At 34.1% G+C, this 12,315-nt stretch overlaps 1 protein-coding gene across 1 annotated transcript; it reads left to right on the top strand.

Annotated features, from left to right (window-relative positions):
- The first annotated feature begins 1,889 nt into the window (after positions 1-1,889).
- Positions 1,890-10,963, top strand: tspan5b (tetraspanin 5b). The gene is made up of 9 exons (XM_026214927.1): positions 1,890-2,253; positions 3,082-3,132; positions 3,233-3,379; positions 4,704-4,874; positions 5,398-5,523; positions 5,807-5,854; positions 6,000-6,116; positions 6,854-6,915; positions 8,334-10,963. Exons 1-9 carry the CDS (start codon positions 2,173-2,175, stop codon positions 8,344-8,346), a joined length of 816 nt encoding a protein of 271 aa, XP_026070712.1. The 5' UTR covers positions 1,890-2,172; the 3' UTR covers positions 8,347-10,963.
- Positions 10,964-12,315: the final 1,352 nt, after the last annotated feature.

Raw genomic sequence — 12,315 nt, 5'->3', positions numbered from 1 at the left:
TGTGAACAATTCAATGAATTTCAGGGAATACATATTTTACATGTGTTTTACAATTTGCTCAAAATAAAATCAGCACTGCAACAATGAAAAAAATGTCAAAGACATTTCTTGTCAAATGTCAAAGATTTCTATTTAAATATTTAGTGAAACTGAAAAGAACTGGATTTTTACTGGCGTTAGAATATTAAAACAGCATATAATAATTCTGTTTGACAGTGTAACCGATACTAATGTATTGAAATTCACTTACAAAATATTTTTAAATGTCAGTTGATTTATGTAAGATATAATTATTTACTTATCATTTATCTTGTTCATGCGGGGTGTTTAAAAAGTGTTGCTGGAAGTTTTTATAATTTTGTAGTGTGGAGATATAGATCAACACTGTAAACTACATATAATCACTATGTAGAACATGCATAAGATGGTGTATTGACTGCATGTAGTGAGCTTTGTGATGGAGATGATCTATGGTGTGCTCAGTATAATAACTGATAACTGGAGGGATTTGCTGACTCATGGAGGTGAATGTGGATGACCTTAATATGGAACAGTGAGGTGGCTGCAAGGCCTTGGATTTTCACTGCCCTTGGGGTTATTACAGCCTGCTTCACTTTTACACAAGGACACACACACACATACACACACACACATTAGATACACCCTCTGTCTAGACAGCACATTCGGCTGTCTGATGTTCCAAGACACTATTCTGAAATAAGCTTCCTATATTAACCAATGCACAATACTAGACCTCAAGCTAACTGTCTAAACTGACTTTGATCTGTCTAAAATTCTAATTGTAGAAAGCAAAGCTCTTCAATCACCTTTTTAGAACAGAGTGAATTTGTAATACCATTATTCAATACGAATTCCATCCACATCAAAGTACCAATGGTTTAAGACAATCTTAAAGGAAAGGTAAGATCCTAGAATTTAAATAATAAATTTAAAGGGATGCATAAAAGAGCATTTCAGAGTGTTATTATTAAGCACAGGTTTTTGTCATCCACAAATTGGGATTATTAAAAAAAACAACAACAACAACAACAACATTATTTACAACTGAGCTTAATGCAATCCAGTTGTTTCCAGTTTTGCTATGTGTATAATTACTAATTTTACTGACTAATTTCACAGTAGTGTCTCCGGATTTGGTGACTCTTACTTTGAAATGACAGCCCTGGCTTTGTCCTGTGGGTGTGTTATTGTAAACTGCTGCTCCACATTGACAGTTACAGTCAATTGTGATTAATTGAATGCTCATATGTTAAAGGGCAGTCCAGAATATTTAACATGTTTAGTTAATGGTCAGCGGGGTCAGTTTTATAATGTCTGGACGCCTTATAACAGTAATTTAGGGATTGATTAGTCAATTATCCTGTTAAAGAGCTTTTCTATTCATGAACCCAAAGTGTGTACATAAGATTTTTAACTTGTATTGTAATACCACCATGTAGCCTATTGTGTGAAATTTATCCACTTAATTTTTGAGTATCTATTTTTTCTTTTCCTTTTTAGTGGCCTATTTTTTTTTTTTTAATAATGATGTCTATATCCATGTGTTTTTTGTTTAAGTTGGAAAATAGTTTGAAATGATACTTCTACAACTGAGAATTCGACTTTGAAATCTCTCATTACACGATTTTAAATCATAAATGCATTTTAGATGATTTAACTATTTATCACAATAATGTACTTTTTCGTATTTCATAATAATTATTTAGATATAATTTACATTAATTTTATTGTCATTGTGAATATTCGCGATTTTATCAGTTACGTATTTATCAAGCAAATATAATGATGCGCTTTCTTGCTAATTTAGCTCCAATTATGGAACCTTTATTTTGAAAAACCGTGTTATGACATAATTCATTTAGCCGGAAGTGACTCTTGAATCTTTATTTGCAGAGGAGCGCTTGTCCCGTTATTCTTTGGAATTATTATTAAAACATTTTATATATATAGATTTTTTTTTTCGAGGAAGCAGATGACTTATTTCAGTGAAATAGCCAAATCCACGTGTGGCATTTCCGGCCAGTCTGTACAAATGTCATGAATATGGTGTAAAAGGAAGAAGAGAGTTTTCCAGTCGGGATTGTGAGGCGATTTTTTTCTCCATAATTAATAACCACCGGGAGGAATTTCTCAGTTTTATCAAACGCAAGTATGTCAGGAAAACACTTTAACGTGCACGAAGTGGGTTGTTGCATCAAATACTTCATATTTGGATTTAACATTATATTTTGGGTGAGTAGTGCATTGTTGACATTGTGTGCGAGCTGTGAGTGTACAGTTTACATTTATTTCGTCGCCTGGGGTTTGCATTAAACCAACTCTGGGTGTCTGACACATTGGCTGTACCTCAAAACCTACGAGCTGCCTACGTAGACAGCACTGTAGAGAGTTTCAAACGCGTTTATTATTATGGCCAAAGTCTGTCGTACTTTATATACACCACTAAATGTAATGTTCAGACGCTCATTTATGGCTTCATCCGTTACATCTTTTAACTGCCACGATAGAAAAAAAATATATATGCGAATGTTCCAAAAGTAGCTTAATTATCTTGCAAAGATAGTGAGTGCAGTTTGAACATTCTAAACACGCTTATGAGCTCCAGAAGTGCATTTCGAACTTTCCGAATGCTTCTCATGTTACCAAGAAATTACGTCAAACGTTCCAAACACACTTTGGGCTTTTAACAAATTTTGCTAAAATGATAGGAATGCTGTTATCTTAAACAAAAATTCAGTTAAAACATTCCAAATGCACATGCGATGTTCCAAAAAATGCGGTTTGAATATTTCTAACACTTTTATCAGTTTTGGGCTTGTTTCTCCTAAAATGTAATATTATTAGTTTCTATATTATTATTAGTACTAGTTATATGTACTTCAAACAACAGAAGTTGTAATTGTGCACATGCAGCCAACTAGGTTTTGAGACACAACCATGTGACACATGTTTTTTTTTTTTTCATCACAAAAAGCTATAAAAATTAGAATGTAACCACTAACAAAGTTTAATTTTTAAAGATGATCTCCAACTATCTGACACAAATCTAATGCTCTTTAGCTGCTCGGGGTGGCGTTCCTGTCTGTGGCTCTTTGGGCCTGGAGTGAGAAGGTAAATTAAGCCCATCTTTTTACAAGCATAAATGTATCTGATCAAGTGAGATCTTGTTCTCATTAAATTGAAATCAAGTTAATATTCTTATTTCCATCAGGGGGTTCTTTCCAACATCTCCTCCATCACAGATCTGGGCGGGTTTGATCCGGTGTGGCTGTTTCTCGTGGTGGGTGGGGTGATGTTCGTGCTCGGCTTCGCAGGATGCATCGGAGCTCTGAGGGAAAACTCCTTCCTTCTTAAGTTTGTATGTCATATTTAGTCTTTACCATTGAGTTCAAGCAGAGAGTTATGGTCTAGATTTTACATAAAGCATGAGTGCTAATAATGTGTTGGTTAATGGCTTATTCATTCATACTTATTTAAATAGTTTGTATAACACACAATGATAAATTCATTTTACATTAGAAAAAACTGTTTTGAAACTTCATGAAGAGCATAGAGTTATACCAGGATGATGGATGTATGTAGGCCAAAACCTGCAAACGAGTTGGCGTTGGTACTTCCGGTTCCATTGTCCCAAAGTCAGTGGTTTTTTTTCATGGATTTTTGATTAAAAGCCTGGAATAAGGTACCGTGTGGTTTACACAATCTCAAAATAATTTCCTAAAAAAAAAATTTTTTTCCTGTTTTTTTTTTTTCTTGTCTTAACAAAGGCGGTAGTGATGGGAGAAAGGATGCTTTTCAAAGCTTCAAATCAGCTGAACTGAATGCAAAATGATTCACTGTTTTGAAGCACTCAAAAATGGTGTAAATGCATTGAAAACATGCATAAAAACAGCTTTTACAAACTCATTGCAAATGTTTGTATTGAAACTATAATCTGTCAAATGCAATTAGCTAATCATTCAATACCACTAAATATGAAGTGTCTGTATAATGTGTGTTCTTTTATCAGTTCTCAGGGCTTTTTTGTTTTATGGATGGCTCAGCTAAACATGCCAATAAAAGACTATTAACTACTAGTATTCCTTTTAATTTTACAAATATCTAATTAAAAGGTCAACAAATGTATAAAATTGCTCTGGGATCAGGTAATAGACTAGTTTGAATGTGGTTTGAAAGTGTGTGAACTTCTCACGCAGGTTCTGGTGGTCTGTGTCACTCATTTTATATAAGAGGGGATGTTGTGAGAGCTTTATGGGAATGTTAAGAATGGTGTTGCGAAAGTATTACAAGAGGCCCGTTTCCTCTGTAGGGTAACGGAGGCTTTCTTAAAACATCTGGAATCACCAGATGAACTGTGATGTCAGTTTGGAAGTATTCATTGCGGTCACAGTGACAAATTATTACTCAATGTACTTGTACAAAAAATTGTGGGTGCAGTTGGAGATGTGTGTTGTAAAAATATGTTAAAGGGAAACAAGGAGAACTGAGTCATCTCCAATAAATGTTAATTTCTCTGTAAATGTGTCGAGATATGTTGGCAGGGTTAGGAATTATAAACCTGAGAGAATTCACTTAGTTGAATCTGTGGTGGGAATATAACACATTCTTGATTTATTGGAGACCCTTAAAGCTGATATTATCCATGAGTTGTGTAACCAGATCTCCGCTGTCCTCTTCCGCAGTTTTCCGTTTTTCTGGGAATCATATTTTTCCTGGAGTTGACAGCGGGAGTCTTGGCCTTTGTCTTTAAAGACTGGATTAAAGACCAGCTCAAGTTCTTCATCAACAACAATATTAGAGCCTACAGAGACGACATTGACCTACAGAATCTCATCGACTTCACACAAGATTATGTAAGCACACACGCATAAAACCAAACCACAAAAAGAGTGTAGTTAACCTTGTGGTAATCTCAATTTAATGTGCAAACATGCTTATAAAACAATAAGGCACTTTCAAATCTTACTTGGTTTATTTTACTGGTATATAATTATATTTATAATAATATTAATAACAACAATCTATAATTTTATATAAATTACATATTTGTTATATATTTTACATGTCTATTATATATTTATAAATGTATTTTTTGCATTAGTTATATTTAATAAATTATTCATTTATTTATAATAATTAAATGTAACTACATAAACTATATATAACTACAGTATTTTATAACTACCGGTATAACAGTTAAAATAATAAAATATAAAAAGTATATATATACATTGATATAAAAATATAACATTTTAAATGTATAGTCAATTGAAAATCTAATTGTGTATTTTTGTGAGCTAGTAGCAATCTGTTTAAATCTGTAACAGCGATTGGTTGGTCAGCTCATGAATATTCAATGCATGTTTGTTTCTGCAGTGGGAGTGTTGTGGAGCTTTTGGGCCTGAAGACTGGAATCTGAATATTTACTTTAATTGTACTGATACTAATCTGAGCAGAGAGAAATGTGGGGTTCCCTTTTCCTGCTGCACCAAGGACCCTGCTGTGAGTAAACACAGCATATACACTCTTAACACGCATACAGCACACACAGACACATGTTTTCCAGTCATCATACCACCTAGAATGTGCCATTGTCTCCTTCCAGAGAACCTGGGCACATGAACAGGAAGTGATGTAAATTCGGCAGACAGAGCACACACATACATGCACGAAAAATCAACAACTGTTCTCTATTTTATAATGCTCAAAGCCTATGATTTAATGTAGAATGTTAAGTTTTGCAGAGAGCTAAATCCTAGCATTCTTCATGTTTCTCTTCTCAAAGGAGGATGTGATAAACACACAGTGTGGATATGACATTCGAGCGAAAGGTGTAAGTATATATGGATTTAAAGAATACCCTGGTCACTCTTTTACATATACCTAAAGTGAAAATGAACCGAAATCCCCATAAAAGTGTTTTTGTAAGGTGAATTGTTTAATATTTCTTTGGCTAATGTTTGTTTTTATGTGTGAAGGAAAATGAACAGAAGACCTTCATACACACGAAAGGATGTGTACCGCAGTTTGAGAAATGGTTACAGGAGAATCTAACCGTAGTTGCGGGAATCTTTATAGGAATTGCACTTCTGCAGGTAAATAAACAACAACATGTTGTGTATGTCCCACTATAAACATCAGTCATTCATAGTTGAAGGAATAAATTGGAAGGGAAACTGAGTGTAGATCATTTACAAAATGAAAGCGCATTGAACATAACAGTGTCTTGCAAGAGTATGAAGGCCTTTAGACAGTTACGACATTTTGTGTCAATTGTGTTCCTGTGGCCCAGTGGTAGAGCATAGCATTTGTAGTGCAAAAGGTTGTGGGTTCAATTCCCAGGGAACACACATACATGTAAAAAAAAAAATTGTATAACCTGAATGCACTGTAAGTCGCTTTGGATAAAAGCTTCTGCTAAAAATTAAATAAATTACATTTATCCTATCTTTTCATTAATTATTGATTTTCTATGGTTATAAGCTCTAAAACAGAACAATTGTTAATGTTTATAATATTTATTTAATTTTAATACACTTACGGAAAAATAGGGCCCTCCGATACATCAAACCCTTGAATAATGATTTATGCCAGTATTCTATTTCATGTGTTAATTTATCTCCAGAGTGCTCTTTCATTTCAGTAGCTGTCTTTCAAATGTATTTGATTTATTTATTGATTTATAGGAAGCTATGTCCTGTTTAGGGCATTCCAAGATTTTTGGAAGGCATTTAGCCTTGATTAGATTTAATAATGTCCAGGAATCCACCTAATAAAGCACTGTTGTTTAACTCTGTGTTGCGTAATACAATAACTTACCATCTGCTTCTAGATATTTGGGATCTGTCTGGCACAGAATCTTCTGAGTGACATTGAGGCGGTCAGGGAGAGCTGGTAAGAAACATCACTGATGTCAGAAATAGTGCATTTAGATTAGAGACCCCAAACACTAATGGAAGGCTGGGAAATGAGACTATAATATAAAATAACTATTGCAGATTAGATCTGTCAAATCGATTAATTGCGATTGATCGCATCCAATAAAATTAAAAGTTGGTGTTTACGTAGTATATGTGTGTGTGCTGTGTATATTTAAATGTGTATACACTAGGGATGTCCCGATCAGGTTTTTTTTGCCCTCGAGTCCGAGTCATTTAATTTTGAGTATCTACTGATACAGAGTCCTGATCCAATACTTCTATAATACAATTAAAAAAAAGAACAAAGAAGAGCGAAAAAACTCATCCAGGATGTTCAATAAATTACATTTTGAAATATATTCAAATAGAAAACAGCTATTTTAAATAGTCTAGCAAAAATATGTAAAAGTTTGACTGTTTTGCTGTACTTTGGATCAAATAAATGCAGGCTTGGTGAACAGGAGAGACTTCTTTAAACAACATTAACAAGCTTACTGTTAAAAAACTTCTGACTGGAAGTATAGGCAACTTTATTGTTTCTCTAATTTCTAGCTTTTAATTGGCTTAGAAATCTATAACTGCTGGACAATAACAAATAATGATTTGTTTATATACTACAAAGACTGTGTATTCACACAGTAAGGTGGAATAGTTTCTATACTGTAATACATGCTATGTCAATCAGCACTGCATTGTTCATATACTTTATTTATCAGCTGCTGGAAATGACTTGAAAAACCACATATTGTCTTCGTGTTTCCATAAGTTTCTGTTTTTCTGTGAAAATAGCTGTTTTCATACAGCTATAGCTGGATGTTTTTGTCCATATTAAGAATTTCCTGATATGACTTTCTGCGTGAGAGCGCCCTCTGGCGTAGAGTATGAATGAAACGCACACTGTATGAGAGTTTAGCGCTCCGTGATGTTCATCTCGCCTTATTCTGGGTCCGAATAAAACACCAGATCATGCGCAGACTATCCTGTCTCTTTGAATTTAAATCTATATTTATTCACACCTTTTTTATATATATCCGAGTCTTGATCGGGAGTTAACGTCCGATTCCGATCGAGTCTGAAACCAATGTGATTTCCCGATCCCGTGATCGGATCTGGACATCACTAGTATATACACACATACATATATTTAATATGTGGATGCGATTAATCGTGATTAATCGATTTGAGAGCCCTAATGCAGACTAAATTTTCTCATAGAAACTAGGCTCGTTGTGTATTTGGAAGTCTAGTAAAACCATCTTTTTTTGCCAATTCAGACTTCAGATAAACCCCTAGCGAGTACACTGGATGAAATCGTATTTTCATAAGCTGTGATGGTAATGAGCAGGTAAAGGATGTCTCATCTTGCTAACATCTCTGTTTTTCATCCTCCAGTTTGTTCACCTGAAGCACTCGAGCCATTCTGCTGACAGAGCTTCCATCTCTATTACTCGGCAACAGGGTTGGCACATTGTCATCACAGTATCCTAGCAACCAGCGAGGGATTCCATTCGCATACCTCCTTTATTACATTGTACAGCGACATCTTCATGTTTCCATGATAATGGTGTCCAATGGTAGATCTGCTTTTAACCCTTCTTCAAGTGCAAAATCAACAGTATTAACACAATGAGTCTACACACAACTCATTTGTCATTATTAAGCCTTTAAGAAACACTTAAAAGAATGGTTGACCCAACACTGAATATTGGTTGAAAATTTTCTCACCCTTAGGTCATCCAAGATGTAGATGAGTTTTTCTTTCTTCAGAACAGATTTGGAGAAGTTCAGCATTACATCACTTGCTTACCACTGGATCCGGTGCAGTCAGAATTAAAAAGTTCAAACAGCCGATAAAAACATCCACACCACTCCAGCCAGTCAATTACCAATTTATGAAAGTCGTGTGTTTGTAAAAAAAACAAAAACAAATCCATCATTAAGGTGTTTTAACTTTAAACCATTGTTTCTAGCCAAAATACAAGTAAGTATTCCATAATAATGCGTCAAAAGACATTAATTGATTGACTGGAGTCGTGTGGATTATTGTGGTGTTTTTATCAGCTCTTTGAACTCTGATTCTGATGGCACCCATTTACCGTCCATTTCAGCAAATGTTCATTTTTGGGTGAACTGTTCCTTTAAGGCCACTTGCATTGTGTCCTTACTGTGTTTTCTTGTTTAGTTTTTTTGACTGTTGGTCTATGTATGTGGCAGATGAACATATTGGGTAAATAATAAATAATTCCATTCCAGATGATCACACTACAATTGTTCAATTGGGCAGAAATTACATTCAAGATCAGTATTTATAGATCATTATTAGTACTTAGTGAGTTGGTGCACTTTTTTCTGCATTTTCTGCACTGTTTGTGGGGGGTGGGGGGGGTGTCATCTGCATAATTGTGTAGATTGGATATTTAAATGATAAAATGTGTTTGTCAGTGCTATAAGAGTACTATGGTAGCTGAAAACATGATCGAATTAGGATGAATATTTATTACTTGAGGGGTATGTGTAGAATTCTGTGAATAACTAGCATTCTGTGGAAATCTGGTTCTGTGCAGACCCAGTTTTAGTGAGACCGTATTAGCTGCAGATTGTGCTAAATGAAGAGTACTGTCTGCTTAACACTACATGAGTGTTTGACTCACCTTATGACTCTTAAAGTACATAATTCATTGAGACTATTTGTTTATTTTGTTCGTATTGCCAGATTGTGTGTGTACATTACCCGTATAATGGATTTTATAAAACAGTTGCTTTTGAAACTAAGGGAAAATGCACGGCATGCTTTTTGGAATAACACTACATTTTTCCAGTGTGTTCCGCTATATGAAGGTATTTTTGTGAATAGTTATGTTGACCTGTACTGGATTTTGAAATTATAGCCACTGTGTAAGCAATGTTGTCACTAGAATGTTTTAAAACATTAGCACTGAGATTTTGCCATGTAAGACAAAATCTACCAAACTGGATATATGGGTGAATTTTATGTCAAATAACACGTCTATGTCGCGTTCCACCAAAAACAGCAAACAAAAAACGTATATATATATATATATATCTTTATATTGGAGTATTTGTTATATTCTCTTTAATTTATGAGAATTTACTAAAATTGTATCCACAGTATAATTTTCAATATATGAATTGCAAAAAACAATGATAATGGTTATTATTAATTTATTAGGGGTGTTCCTGTAGCTGAGACAGTAATTGAACTAATAAAACTTATTCCTTCCATTTCATTCAAAGATGATTTTGATGAAAGTTATCTGCCAAATGCATAAAGATAAATGGGGTTGACTAAAACTGGGACATGTTATTATGAGATTCACCCGTATATACGATAATTCTGAAATATTTCCGAAATCATGGCGCCTTTGTCAGAAAGATGACTAGAATGTTTTGCTTTGATTGTGAAACGAAATCTGCAGTTTTAATATGAAAATCTTAATCTTTTTTTTTTTTTTTTGTAACCTAACATGAATTTTTGCCAAGGGTCTGGCTTAAAACTCATAGCTTAAACATTTTTGACTGCAAGTGCCATAAAAGTAATATTAAATAAATATTGGCATATTTTCTCAAAAAACTTTTGTGATAAAAAAAAATTATCTTGTTGGCGATGTATCACCAACATTTTTTATTATCAGATTAAGATTATTAACATTTTATCATTATATTTATCTAGGCCTATAATATAATTATTAATAATGGCAAAAAAAGGCTTTATTTGAAGACAGATATTTTAAGCTGGATCTATATTTCTTATTTGGTCTGCAAGTTCTTTTTGTTTGTATTTCGTTCTAATTTTCTCTCATTTAATGTTCTGTGTCATTTCTTGATATTAATTTTACATTACCTTATTTAATAAATACAATAAACACTTTACATTATTTCCCAAGATGGTGGTATTAGAAACAATAAATTTGATATGTTTCTGTATGTGTGTAAAGCCTGTGTCTATGTCTGTGCCTCTTTTCTAGACCCTACTAATTAACAATAAAGTGTTATCAATTGTCTCTAATATTTAATTATCACCAACCTACATATCAGGCTCACGTGCCAGTGTTTTACAAATGTAATATTTCACAACGTTACCAATGGAGTGTTTAACAATAACAAACTTTATTATCCCTTCTCATTTACAAAATACAAGCTAATTAAAATGTCATAAAAACATGTTGCTTGCATTTTTTATTTAAATGTAATTTATTGCAATTTGTAGATTGTACATGAAGATTGTAAATTAAGATACACAATTTGCCAGAATGATAGTAAAAGCAGTAGAAATGGGCATTATATTGTTTTGTAATCTAAATCTAAAGCCAACTCTACTGTACATTCCTCGTGCAGTTTTAATTGTGGACGTTAGATGACGCCAGAGGATGGCATGAAGGATGTAAACAGACTACCTGCCCTCGAAAGAAAAACTGATGAAAGTCAGGATTTAAACGTAAGAGTTATGAAGAAATGAATATTTACTTTTGGTAGTGAGCTGTATAAGAACAGTCACATTGCAAACAACGATTCGTTATGAGCTACTCATTAGTGATTCCATAACACACGTGACACGCTTACAGTTTAACCTTTGCCTGAGTCTTCATGGCTTCTGGTAAAATATACTGAATGAATTGCATGGAAGTGCATAAAACCATAGATCTTTATCTTGAGGTACATAATTCAACACTGTATTTCACTGATGTCCTGTTTAAAAGTATTAATTCCTTGAAATGCACCAATAAACATTCAAGTATAAACATGAAACAAATTGTAACATACTAGCATTTAATACACACAGACTTAACTGAATTTCAGGGGTGTGTCCACCTCGAGACCTTGCTGGGAATGAAACCGTGATGCCTAAATCACCTTACGTGCACTTGCTTATACAACCCTTCTTCTTCCTTTTGGAAGCAGCATTGGTAATCTGAGCAGATTAGGATCAGCTGTGTCTTCTTAATCCCACCACGATTAAAATAGGATTAGAACTCATCTCCTGGCCTCTGTATCACAGTAACTGCTCAGTGGCACTGACACTCTCTGTCTTTCTGTCCCATCGAGCAAAGGCACAGCTATAAGGGTCACTGTGTTTTGAACTCTCGTAAATGTCACTTTCCGGGCAGCAATATGGTGTTGCTCACATTGACAAATTCTACACACATTAGATAAAATGAATGCCCATAATTCAACAGCATAAAAGTGTACGTTTGAAATGAAGAGACACCACATAAGATAATTTTGTAAGATAAGGGCCGCCCAGTAACGGTTTGGTTTAGTGAGTCATATGTAAGCCATGTGTAAAACACACATAGGTGTGAATTTGTACAGTTATTTATGCACTATATATAGTGAGCATTGCATTAGCAGCACA

The sequence above is a fragment of the Carassius auratus genome, chromosome 32, assembly GCF_003368295.1.
Source record: "Carassius auratus strain Wakin chromosome 32, ASM336829v1, whole genome shotgun sequence".
Classification (NCBI taxonomy): Eukaryota; Metazoa; Chordata; class Actinopteri; order Cypriniformes; family Cyprinidae; genus Carassius; species Carassius auratus.
The sequence above is the reverse complement of the archived record's forward strand: the minus strand, read 5'-3'. Positions and strand labels throughout refer to the sequence as shown.